The sequence below is a fragment of the Neofelis nebulosa genome, chromosome 2 (assembly GCF_028018385.1).
Source record: "Neofelis nebulosa isolate mNeoNeb1 chromosome 2, mNeoNeb1.pri, whole genome shotgun sequence".
Lineage (NCBI taxonomy): Eukaryota > Metazoa > Chordata > Mammalia > Carnivora > Felidae > Neofelis > Neofelis nebulosa.
In genome coordinates this window covers 66,440,804-66,462,657 of record NC_080783.1, presented here as the reverse complement: position 1 = coordinate 66,462,657, position 21,854 = coordinate 66,440,804, and the positions used below count along the sequence as shown (strand labels likewise).

Genomic DNA, 21,854 nt, shown 5'->3' with positions numbered 1-21,854 from the left:
ATGCTGCTGACAGAGCCAGACACGGGGCTCAAACTCACGAAACCGTGAGATCATGACCTGAGCCAAAATGAAGAGTCAGACGCTCAACCAAATGAACAACCCAGGCACCCCTAACTGTGGATATATTTTAGAATATAAAACAAATAAACCATACCAGTCTAGTAATTTAGTTCAATGGAACTTCTTAAAAAATATTAAATGAATGCCAACAACTAAGGATATGGCCATTTTATAATGCAAAGTGAGAAGATCATGACTCAGTAATCTCCTTTTTGGAAGTTTAAGAGCTAATAAAGGCAGATCCAAAGTTAAAATTAGACTGCAAAAAGGGGCTAGAATTCTTCTTGTCACAGCTGGTTTAAATTTCCTCTGGAGAGTAGGTATGAATAAGGAAGAATCCAGTCATATTTCTAGCATTTAGCAATGAATAGCTGCAGTATTCATCTTGGGATCATGCTTGCTCTCTCTACTGTAGCCACACTGACCTTTTTCATCTTGACTTAGTCTGTTCCCTCCCCCATGTAGCATGGACTCATTCTTCAGATCTCAGTTCAAATGTTGGTTTCCCATTAGAAACCTTTCCTCGGGGTGCCTGGGTGGCTCAGTCCATTAAGCATCCAACTTCAGCTCAGGTCATGATCTCAAGGTTCGTGGGTTCAAGTCCCACTTTGGGCTCTGTGCTGACAGCTCAGAGCCTGGAGCCTGCTTCGGATTCTGTGTTTCCCCCTCTCTCTGCCCCTCCCCAGCTCGTGGTCTCTCTCTCTCTCTCTCTCTCTCTCAACATAAATAAACATTAAAAAAAAAAAAAGAAACATTTTCTTACCAGGGAAATCCTTTATTATAGGCTCTCAAAGCATCACATTTCTCACTTTTAAAGCACTCTCCACAGTTTAATTTATTTTTATTTAATTTTTTAGTAGTGAATAATACCAGGTAGTGAATCGCCAGGTACCCAATATCCAGGCTTAACAATTAATATCATTATATTCCTCACTTCTCATGTATTACTTACCCTGCTTTATTTAAAATATTTCAGGAAAAATATGTCAGACATCATATAATTCTCAGAATAATCTTTTTAAAAAACATAATTGTAATATTAGGATCGCAATCAGAAAATTAGTAATTCCCTTAATATTATCCAATACCCAGACCATGCTCAATTTTCTTTCATTGCTCAGAAACATTCTATTGTACTTGATTTGTTCCAATCAAAATACAAAAAGATTTACATACTGTATTTAGTTCACAGGTTTATTGATTATCTCATGCCTTTATTTTTTCTAATCTGATTTATTTGTTGACAATAATGGATCACTTATAACTATAGAATTTCCACATTCTTGATTTGGCAGATTGTGTCCTTTCAGTGTAATTTAATGTGTTCTTCTCTCTCCTCTAGTCTCTAGAAGAAGATGGTTAGATCTAGAGGCTTCTAGACTTAGCTCAGGTTATGGCAATAATATATTTTATGTGGTGTTTTATGTCTCCTGTTTCATAACATCAGGAAACACATAATGTCTAGTGGTGCTAGAGGTACAATTTTGTGTTTAGGATAATTTTACAGTTTATCTCCCCATTAGACCATTAGCTTCATGAAAATAGACACTATATTTGTATTTATTAACATTTTAAAATATCCAATGTTTAGTACAATGCTTAGCATATAGTAGATTGTCAATAATGTTTTATTTAATTAGAAGAGTTATAAGGATGCCATTTTAGATGGGCAAATATATTTGAAAATATTTATATCCCTACAGTTGTATATATCTGATTCTCTTCTGGAGAAGAGATTGCCAGTGACTGTCAATTCTTAAGAAAGTTTCAGCTGCAAACTGGGTAATTGTTGGAATAATATAGTTTCAGCATTGAGCCCCCAGAAAAATAAAGTGGTGAAGAAAGAAGTCAAGTTTGGAGAAATCAGGTACAAATAAACACAGGTCAAATTTTATAACTGGAACTCCTCAATAAAGATCACATTTGAGGATTCATGAAAATGCTTATCACATGTGTGGAACACAGTTGACACTCCACAACATTATATACTATTATTATTATCACCATCATCATCATTATTATTTTAATTATCCCTAAAAGGGGGTATAGTCAAAGACTTAAGAATTTTATGTTGGTGGAGTATTCTACGGTGGAGTATTCTATTCTGCTGTACCTTCTTGTGTTTGTCTTCTTGTATTTTTCCCCCAATTACTTAGTATATTCTAAGCCATGCCAAGTGTTTTACAAAAATTTATTTCATTTGAATCTCACAATAACCTATGAGACAGATACTGAAATTATAAACATCTTACAGATAAAGAAGTTCAGAAAGGTTAAGAGACTTGGCAAACATCATACATCTATTAGGTGGCTAAAATAGACTGAAATCTATATCTATTTGACTGAAAAACTGTGCTCTTAGCTAAGATGATCTACTGCTTTCCCATAATGTGAGAATATGAAGCATTTAGGTAATCTCTCAGTAATCCCAACATTGGAATTAGAGTCTGATTAGTCCTAAATCATATCAGTCACCTAATGTGTCTTCAATATGTTCCATTTTAAATTCTTCTCTTTCTAGTATTTTCTTGTGTATACACACACACAAAAAAAAGAAAGTACATCTTGTGAAAATGACCTTTGCTCTTACTTCCCAAAAAAGTTTTTCATAACAAAATGTTCTAGCACTCTTCCAGGAAAAGATATCCTTTACAATTGAAAGCTTTTAATTAAAACCAGAAAGGCTTTATTTGATCCAAAACAGCCAAATGAATGGAGATATTAAGAAACTGGGAAATAATTCAAGTTATTCCAGAGTTAATAGGGCATCTCATCTTGGGATAAGAGAATATTGTGCTCTTGAATACATTTGTGGGTAGCCCTTGACATTTGAAATATCACTTTGAAACAAATTCTACATTCAACATATCATTCAGACCATCATCATTCAATCAGAAGGACCCCACACTCATTTCTGAAGACAAAAATCTTTTGTAATTTTTCTCTGGCTTCCTCATGGGTGATATAATGGCTACACTCAATAGCCTCTCTTTATACATGTTTTCTTCATACTGTTTATAATTGCTTCTTGTTTCAATGGTATGCATGTTATGTACCATGCAAATATAGTATTTATCAATAACTTTTAATTTGGTATGATCCTACATTATGTTATTCAGATTCCATATTTTTAGTAGAAAGACTTTTCTAGAGCTTCTTCATTGATGATGAGGAAATAAAGAGTTACATATGTAGGGAAGTTAACATTTTACCCTTTTGACCCAGAAGTTACCTTTGGTATTAACGAACCTCTTACCCAGCCTTACTGCACACTCCACTTAGTGCCAGAATGTATCTTGGCTCTTTGCTTTTCCCCACCTCTTTTTATCTTCTTTGTATGATAGAGTCTCAGTATAAGTCCTTTCTATCTTTTGTCTGCTCCCTCAATCTGTCCTTTTACCATCGAGGTTCTTTTTCCAGTGTAGACAATATTTGCTAGCAGGTGTTAAGAGTGCAAAATAGTAACAAATCTAAACGAATGGAAAAGGAGGCAGGGCATGGCTGTCCTCCCCCAAGTGAGGCCTTATAACAAGCCATTCTGGTCAAGGAGCACTCAACGTTACTGTGACCAGTTTGGGTCCAGCACCCTCCAAAGACCAAGCTCCCAGGCAAGAGGGTTCTGCACAACACAGGGGAAGGGGTCAACACCTGGAAGAGGCATGGATTGTACCCTACCCCAGACCCCTGGATCCTGCCCACCATACACCTCAACAGCTCTGATATGGGTGTTAGGACACTGGGCTAAACCTAACCCTCTCCAACTGAGAAAGAGGTGTGAAATTGCCAGGTCCTACTGAATATAAGAGAGGTACTTCTGGTTGCTTTCCTGGGTCCTGTTCCTTCTGGTACATTTACGGCACGATTTAGCTTTTAGGGATAATTTATATAACTTCCTTTAGTGCTACTTCTGTCAATACTTTCAGATTCATAGATTGAATCTTTTGCTATGAGGCTAAAGACCTGAAATATACTTAAACACAACACTAAAATAATTGAAAATTGGAGTAAAACCTTATTAAGTTTTACTAATCATGGATTTAATTATTCCATGGAGAAAATAACTCCATATATCAAGATGCATAGTGCATTTCCTCTTGAAAGAGCTAGAAAGCCAGTCAAGTGCATGTTTTTCTCTTTCTACAACTTCAAGACTGTACTTTTAGTCCATGCTTTTAGTACTTTATGATTTCTAAATTATGGAAGGCATTATTGCTATTGAGTTCAGCACTGAAATTTTCCAGTTAATTCTGATGTGTTGTCTGAGCAAGCTTAAATCAATAACCTAAACCTGCATTAAGAGAAGTCAAGTTTGAAAAATGATATATCCATACTTTTCAGTAGCAGTTATACACATTCTGGAACAAAAAAATTTCGGTCTTATAGAAATATTTATAGATGTTGGTCACTCTGTCCACAATACACTCAGGAAATAATGTTATGTAGCAAAAGTGAGAGCCCACTTATGAAGATTATTTTTGATCTTTTTATCACATACAATGCACAGACAGTGAGCACCTAGTAGAAAGCAATATACTCCAAGATCTCGAGAAGATAACTCAAACTCTGTGATTCTATGAAGCAGTATGAGAAATTTATACCTCGGCTGCCTTGTCTCCTTCTTGAAGTTCTTTTAAAGTCTGCTGAAATTGTGGCTCAGTCTTCTCAGCTTTTTCAGCAGCTTTCTGCTTTTCTTCTTCATAGGACATAGCAAGTATGCCCAAGAATAAACTTGCTATGTAAAAAGCAAACCAAAAGCTTATCACAACAAAAAATATCATGTAGACCTTCCCAGAAGCATACAGGATCTAAGGACAGTTGGAAAACAAGAAAAAAGAGAAAACTGTTATTTGTCTTCCTATAATCTCCTATTTTAAAATGGAAAATGAAATTTTGTTATGAAAATAATTTAGTTGTGAGTGGGATGTAATCACAAGACAGTTTTACTGGCTTTACCTGGAGAAATAAGAGAAAAGCTCTTTATCTTTAGATATATATGTAAGGTACAGAATACATGGTAAAAAACCCAAAGAGAGAATTTAGTAATTTAATTAAGTTAGGGTGAGCATCCGGTGTTTAGATCTTCACTAACAGAGAAAAGATATTGAAAGGAAAAAATTGTCATCTCTCAATAAAGAAAGCTGGAAAGCCTGAATTTGAAAGACTATTTCCTTTACAGTAGAATCATTAAATATATGGAGCTGAATATAGTCAGAGAATGAATGTTTAGAGATTAATTTCTTCTGATCATAACATTATGGAAACATCATAACAAGGTACAAACTTAGGTCTATTCAAATAGGTGGGGAACAGGAATATTTCTCTATCTGTTAGAAAAACTTTGGTGAAGAACATTTACACAAATCACATGGGGAAATCATATAATTCACTTATTTGAAGTCACTTATGGATAGGAAAACCAAGATTTTAGATTTCAAAAGTGAGCACTGACTAGCTTTTATTTCATAATATTACATAAGATAGATGAAAAATTTAAAAATTTAGAAATTGTAAGTGATTTATACAGTCCCCTATATAAGCAATACAGGCTACTGATTTATCATCATTGAGTAAAAGTATATAAACAAAATCTAAAAAAAAGAAAAAACCCAGATGAAAATAGTCTTAATTTTTAAGCATCCACTTGAATCAATAGATAAGTATTATTTACAGAAAATATTATGTTGTTATGACAGAGTTAAAAATGTTTACAGATTAATATGTTCCAACATTCAATCAAGGAGAATTCTGTATTAATCTATAGTACATTTATCTTTAAAAGTTTTTTTTTAATAAACCTTTTTCCCCAGTGAGTCACCTATTTAGGATTTTGTTAAATATTTTTCTCACTGAACTAGCTATCATTTACATTCAGGAGTCAGTAATAGATATTGTGGGATATACTGCAGGCCATACACATTAATAAATACTTTATTATCTCATTAATTCTATGCAACACACTTACGTGGTATTTACTATTATTTCAATATGCATAAAAAAGATGAAAATGAGGCAAAATGATTTGCCAAAGATCTCACAGCTATGGAGGAATGCCTGAACTCAAAGTTTTTGCTCTTTCTACTATTTGAAACTGGTGGAGGATAAAAGTATAAATATAAACTCTTATTATGATGGAAAAGTATACGTATTCTAGTTTTACTATATTTTAGTTTGAAGTTGGGGCTAATTATAGCCCCTAAAGCATAGGTTTGTTATGAAAATCAAATGAAACAGTGCATGTGAAGATGTACATAGCCTATGGAGAGAACACATTGTTAAACATAGCGTTATGTTTATGTCTATAAGGACTCACATTTGTTTTGTTCATTTCTGTACCCATGGTATATCAAAGAGTGCTTGGATCAAATAAATATCTGATGAATGGAGAATTGTATTCTCCAAAATATGAGATGTTTTCTTTGGGGATAGTAGCTGAATTTCCCTAGCCATGTCAATTCGGTTTGGGGCAGTGCTGAGAGCGAATACCCAGTCCAAATCAAAGTGAACCTTATCTATGCTACTCAGTAGAGTGCAATATTGATGAAAGTCCTATGTGTACTCCACTAGGGTACTCCCAGACTAATTTTTCATTTCACTGGTAGTGGGAAAGCATTTCCTTTAGAACAATGCTAACCAGAACATTAGAAAACATACTTTGAGGGCTATAACCAAAAAAGACAAAACATTTATTATTATATAAATTGATACAATCCATAAGTATTCACTTTATTTATTTATTTATTTATTTATTTATTTATTTAAATTTCATCAAGCATTTCTATGTGATGCTGAGCCATAAAAATTAAAATAAGACAAAATACTTCTTTTTAGGTAGTATATCTCCTAATGGAAGAAACTGCTGAACAAGTAATTAAAATAACCACAATTAGAGGGAATTATAGGGTGCCATGGAATTCTGGTGTAGGATTTCCTTGGCTCAGAAAGGAGGGCTTGGGGAAAAGCTCAAGATTTCTTTTGGCTTTGAGGTATGAATTTAAGGCATGAGACTGAATATAGAAAGAAACTTGAATTTAGGCTGAGGGTACAACATACATTGAAACAAGAAATTATGGGGAAAAGCTCACTTAGGAAACAGCAAGCCTTTTTTATACTCAAAGCAAAGAGTACATATTGAGATATTGTTAGGAAATAAATCTGCAGAAGTATGCAAAAACAAGATCTTGAAGGTCACCACAGACCTTGCATTTGGACTTTGAACTTCATCTCATAGGAATGTGGAAACCTCTGATTAGAAGTAGGATAACATGATAAGATTATTTCAGAAATAAGTTCTTAGTGTTGTGGAGGAGGCATTGATACGTGTCAAAAAGTCTGGAAAGTAACAATATAAATAAATACCTTACAAAATGAGAAAAACAATTTGCATTTTAAAAAGTCATTTTAATATTTTCATATATGTCTGTTATTAGAAATATAATTGTGCTGTATGTGTGTTTGTTTTTACTTGGTTTTCATTTAATAATGTAACACAGTAAGAACCTTTGTGCTAAAAGTGTTATCATTATTAATGACTTGTACACACACACAACATAATTTATCTATCCAGTCATAAAACGAGGGGATGTATGTGCATGTTTTAAAAAAGAGTATTCTCCTTCAACTGTAAGTACTTTGGAAATTTGAAGTAATTTATTTGTTTTACCTAATAGGCTTTGATATTAACTATGCTGCTAAACTAACATTGCATATTCTACTGTGATGAAACTTCTCTTAAAAGAGACATTGAATCTCCCTTCAAATGAGTATTATATCTTTCTGAGAAACTATGGCACACAAATCATCAGTTACGAAGAGAGACCCTCAACAGTTTGGATTTCAAGTCTTATAACAGCAAGCTTTCTGTTATAATAAGAACATGATTAAATATTAAAAGGGAATGAGAAGAAATAGAAGAATTAGAGTAAGATAGTACATTGTAGGCATTGAGTAAAAACAGTTCTTAATACATGGTAACCTCATTGGTTTAAATTTTTTGACTGAAGAATTAGTACTTAGAAATGTCATTTACTTAGTTAATATCAAATGAATGATATCACAGAGCAGGACTGTGATTTCTGGAAGATACAAAATATTCTGTAAGTTTGGAGAGGTTACCCAACCACTCTGATCTTAGTGTCTTCATATAAAAAGCATATATATATTGGTCTTGCAAGATTGTTTCAAAGATTAAATGTAATATGCATAAGGGCACAGACTTGGGTTCAGCATTAGCATATAGTTTGATATTCAGTAATTCTGATTCTCTTTTCTGTCTTCAAATTCTTTTCCTCATAAAAATTTAATAAACCGTGTTACATTAGACCATTATTTTAGAAGGGAGGGGCATGACACCATTTTTATGTGCAGTGCATATTCTCTCCATTCTTACCTGGTGGTAAAGTGCTTCAGGGTAATCTTGCGTCATTAACCGAAACAGGGCAAGTAATGCCCAGCCAAAACTGTCAAAATTTGTGAAGCCATAATCAGGATTTGTGCCAGCTTTCACACACACATATCCTTCAGGACACTGACTAAAGAAGACAAAGAAAAGAAAAACTGCTTACTCTTAAGCGACTTTCAGATTATGGCCAAATCATAAGTACAGAACATCCACCCATGAATAATAAAGGGCTCTTTCTTCCACAGGGAGTAGTCTTCTCCTAAATAATTCCCAGTGAAAAAGCTCCAAAGAGGTCGATATTAAGTTAACATAAGTGATAAGCTAAAAGGAAAAAGGGGCTCACAAATGGTCTTTTGCCCAACGTCTTGTTAAAAATTTCTTTCCTACCCAATATCAAAGTGATGGAAAATAACAGTGCTAAAAGCAAAATTGCAGTGGCTGAGGGTTTAATTTTCAAATGCTCTCACCTCAAGCCCTCAGATACTATTATTTAAGGGTGAGAAAACACTTATCACATAGACAATTTATAAACAGTACTTGCATGTTGGTACAAAGATCAGATTAAAGATTTATCTCATCTCCTCTCCTGGAGTCTTCATGCTTTTGTCTTTTGGGGGCTTGGGTACTGGGGACGGCTATTACAGTAGTGGCCCGATAAATCATGCTTCCCTCTATCGACACCCTTGTGTACTTTCCTCCAATGTCATTCTGGCATTGGCCATCATTGTTTTGGACTTTTGTTAATAGTTAACAAATATGATGCAAAGAGAGGTTTAAAATGTACTCACGCACTGAGGCTTGCTAAACTGCTAACCCACGGAATCTGAACAAATAGATTTTTGTTCTTGTCTTAAGGCACTAACTTTTGGGATAGTTTACGATGCAGCAAGGTATGGTGGCTACAGGTGAAAACACTGCATGACTTTCTCCTCTGATCTTGAAATACATCAATGTGATTCTGATTGTTTATGACAAGCTATTTTCAACAAGCATTTCAGGTCATATCTGAGTTGAGATGTCCATGAAAAGGGTTATCTGGAGTGTGGTGTGGCAGACACTGTGAGATGGGTTCACAAAATGGACTTGAGAATAGAATTGAAGCCTGGCAGTAGTTGGGAAAAGAGTTGAACAAGCAACAAAATGTCTTAATCACCTGAATATAGAAACTACATAACTCATGCCCCTCTACCCCCATATGATATTTGTTAATTTGGACCCCAGAGCCAAAGAAAGAGCTGAGCCTACAGAAGGGCATCCGATCATTTCCAGTTGAGGAAAGTAACATAAAGAATTATAGGAGTGCTAGTACTGCTGAGAAGCACTGCATTTCTACTTTCTTTTCTCTTCATTTGAAATTATAGGACAATAAGACTTGAGAGTCTTGTCATATCACTGAAGAGTTACTTGTAAGTACTGTTTTTTTAGAGGAATAAACTTTTTATGAATGTAAGTTATAGTCATAAAAGATATACAAACCATAAAATAAATGAAATATAGTGCATCTTTCATATTTCTTCTCTTCAAAGGCTTCTAGCCAAAGAAAAGATTATACCATCTTTCTTGATAATTCCTACTAGCTCTGGGGCATACTGAAAACAGAAGATCAGACCTCAGACCTGCCACTTACTAACTTCTTGACCTTGAATAAATCATTTAACTAGTCTGTTTATTGCTTTTTCCTGTAAAATCAGATTAATAGTATTCCATGTTGTATACTTCTCAGCATGGTTTTAGTGATAAAATGAGATAATGTTATTAGATGAGAAAAATAAGCCAAAGCAATAACCATTCAATAAATACTATGGATCAATGATACTGACTTGATACAAGAACATTAACACCACTTACCCAGCATCTGTTCTGTTGCCACAAAGAAGAGCATATATTTCTCCTTCCAAATAATAAAAATTTTCTGTTTCTGAAAAATAGGAAAGAAATTATATTCTGTATCTAATTTTGAACAAACAGCACATCTGATATCCGTCTATATCTGCATAGAAGAGGAACATTCCTTGCTATAGTGAAAAGGAAGGCCTTTATAAAAAAAAAATCTGCAAAACCCTACACATCCCTAGCATGTGATGAAGAGGCCAAGAGACCTCTGGAAATCCACATACGTCACTGCCCCAAAAATAACAGCTCAGCATACAAAGAGGAGAATCCCTTTTATAATGAGTATAACCAGTCAGGTATGACAGGACCTGTGAAGGAAAAATTCCCAAGACTGAAGTGTTTGAAAGCTGAGGACCTTTTCTTACAGGGCTTATTCCTAAATGATCTTCCTTCACAAAAGACCATATTTCTGCCTTTGGGTTCAACTGCCATTCTCTTCCCACTCTGAAGCTTATTTTTCTACACTGAGTATCCAGTGCCAGTAACCAGTGCCTGATGTCACCAGTTCTAATCACAGTTTAAGTTAATCTGAATCTTAGCCCATACAAGTTATTCAGGTATCCTTAATGTGCTGTAATTCAAAATGTAAATTGTGTTTTTAGATATGAGCTACCAGGGATGGGAACATGCATGCTTAGGAGCATTGATTTTAGGTTCTGAATTTTAATCACAGAGAAGAACACATGAGATCTGTCCTGATTGTATGAGTGTGTATGTAAAATTATATACATATACGTGTATACATATACATGTATACATATACACACACACGATTGAATTACTCCAATCTCAAATAATGTCAATTTAACTTGTTGACTAAAATAATTTTAGAAGAATTTTTAAATCATAGTTAGGAACCATTGATCAAACCTTTTAAATGGCAGTCAAAAACCAAATGAAATTTGACGTTAGTAGAAGTGGGCAGTCCCAAATACTCTTCTAAGTGCAAGGACTATGACATGGCAATTAGGTTAAATAACATTTTACACATATAATATTTTTAGCATTCTAACATGTTTTTAGAGGAGATGGAATGACTATAATTGGACAAATTTTAAAGTGGTAATTTTTAAAAAGTGATTTCTTTATCATATACTATTATGCTAAGATGAGCCTGGATTTGTTTTCCTAGCAATAACCAGTAAAGTAGTAAATACTGTTTATTTTTATATAATTTGCATATTTTGTTATAACTAAAGAAACCAAAGAGTATTTCAACTGGAATCTAAGATTTAATATCCATTTTCTGTTGTTTTACCACTAGAATCAACACCATAGAATAGACACATATAATAAGGAAACATTTCACATATTCATATACCAATAATTTTATATGACTTGAATCATAATGATATTATGGGGTAAGCCAGAGAGTAAAATTTATTCAGATTTGTTTTGTGACTTAATATATCCAAATACAAATAAAAGTCATGCAGAGGGACTACAAAAAATTCAACATTTTATTTTTATTAGTTTAAAAATACACTTTTATTTTTTTCTAAATACTATCAAAAAGGACCCAATAATTTTAATATGAGCAAAAAATCCAATAGGAGAGTACAGCCTGATGGAGAGGGCATGGATTTGAAAGCCAGATTGAGGGGCGCCTGGGTGGCTCAGTCGGTTGGGCGTCCGACTTCAGCTCAGGTCATGATCTCGCGGTCCGTGAGTTCGAGCCCTGCATCGGGCTCTGGGCTGATGGCTCAGAGCCTGGAGCCTGCTTCCGATTCTGTGTCTCCCTCTCTCTCTGCCCCTCCCCCGTTCATGCTCTGTCTCTCTCTGTCTCAAAAATAAATAAAATGTTAAAAAAAAATTAAAAAAAAAAAAAAAAAGAAAGCCAGATTGATCATGGTTAGAATCCTAGTTTTAATCAATGAATAGTAATAATATGCTGGAACACTCACTGAATTTCTCTGAACTTCCATTTTTCTGTTTGTAACAGGGGTCATTCACTTCTCTGCAGGATTATGGCAAAGATATGTGATCAGGCATATGAATTACTTACATATAAAAGCCAAGCAATATTTATTTTGGCATTATTACTATTAGCCTAAAATATGTTTAATACTTACCAAAGGATGACCCAAAGCATTTAAAATGATCAGCAGTAATTGAAATCCAAGAATAGAAAGAATTTCTATAATGCAGGCCATTTTTTAATTTATAAGGTCACTTTAAAATTGCTAATGAGTAAACGTAAATTTATACTTCAAAAAACTTTATTAAATAAAGGTAGTATTGTGAGGATTCTACTTTGATGAAATTTAAAGTAAGACTTTGGTTATATTTATTTTTTAAAGGATAAAATTTACAAAACTTAGCAATTCCAAACATAGGTTTCCCTTATTGAACTGTCTGAAGATTGGAACTTTGCAATCCTCATAAATGAAACTGATCCATATCAGTATAGGTTTCCCCCGCTATCCAAAAGCAGAACATTCCTAATAAAACTTTTTGTAAATGGAAATGGCATAAAGAAACAATTACCATTAGTTTATAGGGAAAAGTTTGTGAGCATGGCCAGGCATCCAAAATAACCTCTCTTAGGCTTTTCTGATACTTTAGGACACATCTTGCTAACAGATGCACGAAATAAACTGAAATAAGGCACAGGTGCTCACACACATAATTCAAAGCTATGGCAGCTTGATGTTGAGATGCTGAATGTGGCTCTAGGGGAGGGAGCTTTGGTGGGGCCAGACTCCTCTCCGTGCACTACCTCTAGGGTGGCTTGTTGCAAAACAAATGCTGAATGCTATTTTTGCTTTTAGTCATTTTCATAAAAGTGAAAATCCTCTTCAGATTTCCTCTGTTAGCGAAAACAGGTACTCATGTAGGGCTTTGGTAAAAGCTAAGCGGCAAAACGTGAACTTTCAAAAAGCAGGGGATGCATGTACTTGAGCATAGTTACAACTTTTACAAGAAGTTTGTTCTGAAGTTGAGTGTCCAACATTTCTGTGAAGGCTGCTCGGCCTTTAAGAAAAGTTCTAATTTTTTTGATGCGGATGGCAAGTGATTCTTACCTCGAATATAATATGGATTTTCAGTTCTGTTGTGCAGGGTTACAGTTTCATTTTCTTGGGGCCATCGCAAACACTTATGCTTCAGATTGCCCATGAAGAGCCCCATGCCAATCAGAGAAAATACACTCAGAAAAAACAGAGTTAGGATAATGACACCAGTAAGTTTCTTCAAGCAGTGGGTCAGGATTCCTACAAAAGACTTCAGACCTAAAAAGAGAAAGGTTTGTTTTTGATAAAGTAAAATATCTTAGTAAAGCAGCATTAGCAAAATTCTTCCATGGCAAATGCCTAGCCCATTAAAATCAGCAGCTTTGTATTTTATAATCTAAAATACATTATCTATATCTAATAAATAAAATGAATAAAAGTCCAAACTTTGAGGTTTCTATCTTATTGCTAATTTGTTACACCTGATAAAAAATTATTCAGACACAAATTTTAAAATTAGTTATTTGTTTCCCTATACTATAAAGAACAAGACTTTTTCTCTTGGTTACTGCTTTCCATACCAACCACCATTATTTATAAGCATAAGTAAAAGTGTGAAGTTATAAATCAAAATGGATTACAAATGTTGTCAAAACAAACAGTTTGAAATAGCAGTATTCTATACTATTCTTTCATTAACTTTCTAAGAATTCAATTTTTAGAACTGATTAAGTAGGACATGAAGAAATTAATTAAGAACAATAATACACAATGGTGATATATGCAGGCTGTATTTACATCAGAACACTTACTAATCAAGAATTCAGCCTTAAAGCTGAGTTTATTTAAGGAACTCATTTTTCTATTTATTAAAGAAAACCTGCTCCAGAAATCTCACGCACTGTTGGTGGGAATGCAAATTGGAGTTTCCCCCCAAAAATTAAAACTAGAGCTAGAGTAAAATCCAGTAATTACACTGCTGGGTATTTATCCAAAGAAAACACTAATCCAAAAAGATACATGCACCCCTATGTTTATTGCAGCATTATTTACAATAGCCAAGATCAGGAAGCAACCTAAGTGTCCATTGATAGATGAATGGATAAAGAGATATCATTTACACATGTGATAGAATGTAATTCAGGCATAAAAAAGAATGAGATCTTGCCATTTGCTACAACATGGATAGATCTAGAGGGTATTGTGTTAAGTGAAGTAAGTCAGGCAGCAAAAGGCAAACACCATATGATTTCACATATATGTGGAATCTAAAAACTAAACCAAATGAACAAATTAACAAAAAGGATAAACAGACTCATAAATAAAGAGAACTGACTGGCAGTTGCAAGAGGGGAAGGGGTTGGGAGATGGACAAAATTAGTAAAGAGGAATGGAAGGTACAGGCCTCCAGTTATGGAATGAATAAGTCATGGGGATGAAAGGTACAGCATGGGGAATATAGCCAAAGGTATTGTAATAGGACTGTATATTGACAGATGGTAGCTACAGTTGTGGTGAGGATAGCATAACAGACTGATAGAATCACTATGTTGTACACTAAAATTGATGTAACATTGTGCATCAACTGCATTTCAATTAAAAAAAATTTTTTTTAAACAAAGCTCAATTCTGAAAACATAAACAAAAAACAAAAACACTGTAATTGTACTTCATAGATAATACTATGTATTTTCCTTCCTGCCTGTCTTCCTGCCTTCCTTCTTCTCTTTTTTCCCTTACTCTCTTCTTATTTGTTGTTGGTTTGTTTATATTTAGGATCCTAATAACTGTTCAGCTCAACAATGGAGAAGACTATACTAGTTCTGCGATGTTATCAATATTTCTGTTTCCGTTTTATTAGCTTTAAAATGGGGTTAATAATACCTGTTTCATATATTATTGTGAGAATTGAAAATCTATTTTTTTATTTAGAAATTTTTTAATGTTTATTTTTGAGAGAGAGAGAGAGAGTGAAAGAGAGGCAGAGTGAGAACAGGGGAGGGGCAGATAAAGAGGGAGACACAGAATCCAAAGCAGGCTCCAGGCTCTGAGCTGTCAGCACAGACCTTGACCTGGGGCTAGACCTCATGAACCATGAGCCAAAGTCAGATGCTTAACCAACTGAGTCACCCAGGTGCTCCTGAAAATCTTTTTTAATGGCCTTGTTGGATGATTGGGTTTCTTTAATGTCTTAGGATAGGGTTAAAAAAAAGTTATTCCTATGGTTTAAAAGAAATGAGATATCTAGATTAAATAAACAAATTATAATTTCTATCATCCAGAAATACTTATTTATAGCCTTTTTTTGCCACTTGGAATTATACTATTAATTTTTTTTTTGCTATGTGCAATTCTTTTTTATTTATTTATTTATTTATTTATATTTTTATTAATTTTTTTATGTTGTTTTCAGAGAGAGAGAAAGCTGAGGATAGAGAGAGAGAGAGAGAGGGAGAGAGCTCCAGGTGGAGCCTTATGTGGGGCTCCAACCCATGAACCATGAGATCATGACCCAAGCAGAAGTCAGGAGCCTGATCTTTAACCAACTGAGCCACCCAGGTGCCCTGATAATACCATATTCTAATGCTTCTATTACCATTAGATATTTATTCACCAAGGGTATTATAGTTTTTATCACTTTTTTTTGAAAGGGTATTATAGTTTTTATTACTTTTTATTTGTCTATTTCATCATCTCATTTTCATCTTGCCCTTGAGTCTAGGTTTTCTCCTTTTTTAATTTTTAATTTTAACTTATTCATTTAAATTCAAGTTAGTTAACATACAGTGTAGTACATAAGAAATCATCTTTCTTGTAGTGCTTCAGAAGAAAACCTAGACTCTTTGGAAAAGTATCTATCTATTCATGTCTTCTGCCCAATTCTTCACTGGATTGTCTGGTTTTGGTGTGTTGAGTTTGATAAGATTTTATAGATTTTGGATACTAACCCTTTATCTGATATGTCATTTGCCAATATTTTCTCCCATTCATCAGTTGCCTTTTAGCTTTGTTGATTGTTTCCTTCACTGTGCAAAAGATAAAAAGCTTCTCAACATCCAAAAAACAAATAATCCAGGGGAGAAATGGGCAGAAGACATAAGTAGAGACTTCCAAAAAGTCTAGGTTTTCTTCTGAAGGCCTACAAAAAAAGATGATTTCTTATGCTAGCCCCTATTCCTTAGAGCATATTTTTTAAAGAAAAAAGAGGATTATTTTCATTCTCTTAAATAGTATATTTCTCGTTTTGTATTACAAAATACTTTCATACACTGTATTGATTATGCACCTGGATTATTTTCTCCCTTGAAAAAATGAGCAGTTTTTATCAGCCTATGTGTTTCTAACTCCAGTGAGTATGTTCTTCTTGTATTAGCTTGGATTCACCTGATTTGTTCTATAATCTTTAATCCTGAGCCTAAGATGAAGACTCAGGTGATGCAATTTTATGTTCTAGCAATTTGCGGAAAGTCATAAGGGAGCTTGAATTGTGGGAATTCCTACCAGGGCAACTCTCACTGCTACTTGTTTCCCGGGTTTGATGAATTTGCCATGCATAGGCCATTTTTCTTAAATAGCTTTATTGAGCTAGAATTCATAAATCATATAATTCAGCCACTTAATGTGCATAAATCAATGTTTTAGTTTATCCACAGGGCCATACACCACCCATCACCACATTCTTCAATCTTCTTGCTGTTTTTCCCTGCCTGGACTCCAAGTACACTGTACACATATATCTGGCCTTATTGATGGTTTTGCAGTGGACAAAAATTATCTGTAGATATAATTTTTGGTATTATGACATTTGCCTCTGTGTTTATTGGTCCACCTGTTTCAGACTTCTGACTCAGTGGCCAACAACACTGAGCGGAGCTGTTCCTAGCTGATTGTTTTTATTCATTCTTAACACAAATTAGAAGGTGTAGGTGGATTTCTCTAGGAGATCTTTAGAAATGGGAGCTGTAAATTAGTCCTCAGCATCTTCCATCAACGTGGTCACAGCTCTACTTATTCAGCAGAACCTCCTTGAACTCTGTGGCATGTGGAATGCATCCTATCCAAGCACTCCGAGCCAAATGGAATTTATCTTATTTTATATTATTTTGTTCATTTCAACTCATTTTTAGATGTAGTGAGGAAAAGAAAGCAGATTAGATATCTGTATAGATTTCTATCTCTCTCAGAAGTATAAAGACAGTTTTATAAGATGCAAGAATACTCAAGATGCAATGAATAAGTAGAATATAATATATTTTGATTAATGTCTATATTTTGTTATCATAAGTACTGAACCCAACTCAAATAAATGTGATTTTTTTTTACCTTTTCTGGAGTGGCTGAAGTAAACTTCTAGATCAGATAATTCATGATTTTAAAGACAAAACACTGGTCAATTTAGTATTTCTCCAAGCAATGACAGGAGAGTACAAATTAATACAGGGGAGTACATAAATCAAAATAAAGACAAGGACTAAATGCCATTTCTTACCTTGGTTTAAAGGAATAATTTTCAAAATTCTCAAATTTCTTGTAATTTGAAATATTGGAATGAAGTTTAGAGGTAAGTACCTTGTTACATGCCTGTGGAATTAAGTTAGAGTTATTTAGAAGTCATGTTGAGTTTATATTGCTTATGTTTGGCTTTTTACTTTTTACTTTTACTATTTAAAAGTTATTTTTAAAAGCACATATGCAAACATTTTCCTTGCTCTCACTGTTTTATTTTGCAAATACTTATATTATTGATTGGAAGAAAAAGATTGCTACAGTGCGAGATAGCCAGGTAAATACTACTCTACAAACAAATTGTGACAGTTTATAAACCATTGACACTGTGAGTAGTCATAATTCCATACCAAATACTCTATATTATGTTCATAAATATTTTGTTATCTAGTCAGTGAAAGGTGGTTAAAAATAAGAAAAATCTATAGCTTTTTAAGTAATGAGATTTACTTTAAGCACTTAGGGTTTTGATGATCACGATGGTGATGATGATGGTGATAATGGTGTTGATGACAGCAGAAGGCAGGGAGGGTATATAGTGATCAAGGGCACAGACTGTCGCCAGAGTCCTTTGTGTAGAAATCCAGGCTCCCAACTTACTAGCTGTGTGACATGGAAAAATTACTGATTCTTTCTTGCCTCAGTTTCCTCAAAAGTAAAATGGGTATAATAATACTTCCTAATTCGAAAACATTTTGTGGGGATTAACTAGGCGAATGATGTGAAATGGATAGCACAGCATCTGGCACATGGGGCTAAGTATTAGCTACCAGCAATGGCAATAGCAGAAATAATAGCAGTAATAGAAGTAGTAGTGATAATAATTTCAGTGATATTAGCTACTATTTTTTTTATTGCTTACAACATGGCAAGCATTGATTACATGCTTTTTGTTTCTTTAAAAAAGTCAACCCCAAATGTAAAAATAGAATATTAGTTTAAGTTATTTTTAATAGGAGTTTGATGCCAGTCATCATTTCCTTAGCCATAAAACAGAACACACTAAACAAAAGCATTGAAAAACGAGTATTCATGTCAACCATTAGAATTTAATGTAACACTCTTGGAAGTGTGTGTGTATGTGTGTTTAAAATACCTTATTCTGATATCTAGTATGTTTATTGGTCTCAAGCAATGTAGCTAAATAAAATGTAGGTTGGAGATAAAATCAAATTTGTTAGGATTGTCTCATAAGTCTCCAAGAGATTTTCTGCTCACTGAAAATAATCACTTAAAGTTCCAAAATTCAACCTCTGTTGTTTTTGCTTCAGATAGAAAACACAGATAATATCCCATTCCTTCCATTTCATTGCATATTCTGAGGGCTAGTTCAGTTGGGCCTGCCTGAGAGAATGCATTATGGTTATAATTTATGAAATATTTTTGTTCACAGAAATTTTACAAGCAGAAAACTTTGTCAATCTCAATGTTTCTTCATGAAAAGTACTTGCTTAGCAAGTTATTAAGATGTTTGGAATTTAAAGAAATACTCACTCAAACAAAGTTACACTGAAATCGAGCCAGTTCCATGGATCACCAAAGAAATAAAAAGGTTCTACCCAGATGCCTCTTGCAATGAGTTTTATAAGTATTTCAAATGTGTAAATTCCAAGCAAAGTATTCCTGCAGAAAAATTTTCAGATAGACATTGAAAGTGAGAATAATACATTGTCAGCTCCAATACTATGTCTGTGATAACTATTTGTCAACAATCTACCAACCAACCAGGTAACAAAAAAGCATAAGCCCATTGAACCATAGGGTAGGGCTTTAGTTAGGGCTTTTATGGTGGGCTATGTCTTACAGCATTAACCATGAAATTTGACTATCAATCTTTTCAACAAGCCCTAGCTAGGGTTATAGTCTTGATACATATTTTGGAAAATAATGAAAATAAAAAGTATCAAATTCATTCCATATTGGAAATCCCACAATAATTAACTGAATTATAATGGAGTATGAAATAACTAATTTTATTATGTGCATATATAAGAATTTCTGTGGTGAATCAGTTTTATATTTACCTTCCAAAATCAGTTAGTTTTAAGAATACAATTAAAGTTTGAGAGGTAGAAAGGCTTCTTCTCTAGAAATTTTAATGGGTCTTTCCATCACTGTAGTCCAACGAAAGCCACACTATTCACATCCCAAACTATTCTTATCACCAAAGCATTAAAATTGTTTAATTGACACATGTGTTTTTACTAATTTGCTAATTGTGCTGTATGTACAAATATTATATTATATACAATGAATGTTATAATATTATATATGAAATATAAATAGTAAATTATGAAATGTTAAATATATAGTATATAACATACTGTAATACAATATGTTAAATATAAAATATAATTGTATATGAGATAATGTATAATAAAATTATATGACTTACTGTAATGCTGGGCCCCATTTTGGCAACTCAGTCATGGGCATAAACATGCAGTCAATCAGGACACTAATTAATATGAACAGTCGGAAAAAGGTAGGTTACAGTCAAGGAATAATGGATAAAAAATAATATTGGAAATATACGTCTCTATAATTTGCTTATATGTATATACATTAGATAAAATAGCTTCTTAAATGTCAAAAAGTATACTATTCATATTGAAAAACAGGAGGATTAAGATTTGTTAATATTCACTACTGTTGGGTGTGCTAGAAAATATATTTTAAATGTATTTTCAAATATGGAACACTTAGTGCAGTTACAATCCAGATTCCAATATGACCCAAAATGAGATATTAATTCATAAGAGAAAAGTACTGCAGTGATATTTGACTAGAATAGTTGCATCTGATATTAGTACAGTCTAAAGCCAATAGAAAAGGATATGGATGAACCAAAATCTTAATAGTTGTTCTTCTAGTTACACTGAAAGGAGAAAATGTACACCAAGTGGCACTGAATCTGAAGATTGTTCTTTTTTTATTTAATACTATGAAAGTCTGTAAAACAAAAAAGAACATCAACTAGGAACTATAATCTCATCCATTACACAACATATTGCTAATGATCCTTTCAGTCGTGAATTCTAACAGTTAACACTTTTCTTATATTATGATATCCTTTTAGAGACTAAATCAAATGGAAAGGCTAATTTTTAAAAACATTTTCATTGATGTTTAGGTTTATCTACCACTTTTTCTTTTGCCAGTGTTCTACTTAAGAAAGCCATTTGCCACACTCAAAGCCTCAAGTTTTCCTGTCAAATGGTGTAAAAGGAAGAAATCGATATCCTGATGGCTCATGAGAATGCAATTAAAGAAATCAAATTTAATGAATATAAAAAAGGTTAATTTTATTTCAGAGAAAATAAGGTATGGGATTACAACAGTAAAGATGACCCAATTCACTGAAATATTTTATTAATCACTAGTAATTATCTATGGTATAAAAACCACTTGTATGTTATCATTGACATAAACACACCTAAAACAGAAAGTTACATTATGTAAGATAAATGTATTGGAATATAGAAACATTAAATCCAAAAATAATGAAAGATTAGAAACATCCTAAAAATGAGTTATATATGTATACATGTGTACATATGTGTATCTATATTATATTATTATATATTATAGAGACACAGTGAAAGTATCTACCTACGTATGTATGTCTTTGCATGTATGTCTATATATACACACATACACATATATACTTTTATTATATATACATATTCATTTGGAAAATTCATTTATTATGGTTTGAGTAAAAATACATCATATATATTGAATATTATATAGATTATACTATAACATAATATATAATGTAGTATATAATGCAATATGAACAATATACTACATGATATATATAAAATACAGTCTATTATATACTATAGAATTATATATGACATAATTATATATTAGAGGTATCTATGGTGACTGTATATTGGTATTTACACTTGTGTATATATATAAATATGCTAGTGAATATAAATATGTATATTCATTGATAGTTTATGAATACATGTTCTAAATGAAAACCAAACTGCTACTTCTCCTCAATAAAATACTTCCCTAATATACAATCTGTGGAT

The 21,854-nt window shown here is 33.2% G+C and overlaps 1 protein-coding gene across 4 annotated transcripts in view; it reads right to left on the bottom strand.

Annotated features, from left to right (window-relative positions):
- The window catches only part of SCN7A (sodium voltage-gated channel alpha subunit 7), an 80,137-nt gene that overhangs the window by 36,735 nt on the left and 21,548 nt on the right, over positions 1–21,854 (bottom strand). For all 4 annotated transcript variants that reach the window (XM_058714995.1, XM_058715008.1, XM_058715001.1 and 1 more), the window contains exons 3-10: positions 20,649–20,760; positions 20,204–20,294; positions 19,303–19,431; positions 17,792–17,883; positions 13,375–13,581; positions 10,307–10,376; positions 8,447–8,588; positions 4,659–4,865 (exon numbers count right to left, since the gene is read on the bottom strand). In XM_058714995.1, coding sequence (XP_058570978.1) covers positions 4,659–4,865; positions 8,447–8,588; positions 10,307–10,376; positions 13,375–13,581; positions 17,792–17,883; positions 19,303–19,431; positions 20,204–20,294; positions 20,649–20,760 — 1,050 coding nt within the window. The remainder of the gene's footprint in view (positions 1–4,658; positions 4,866–8,446; positions 8,589–10,306; positions 10,377–13,374; positions 13,582–17,791; positions 17,884–19,302; positions 19,432–20,203; positions 20,295–20,648; positions 20,761–21,854) is intronic.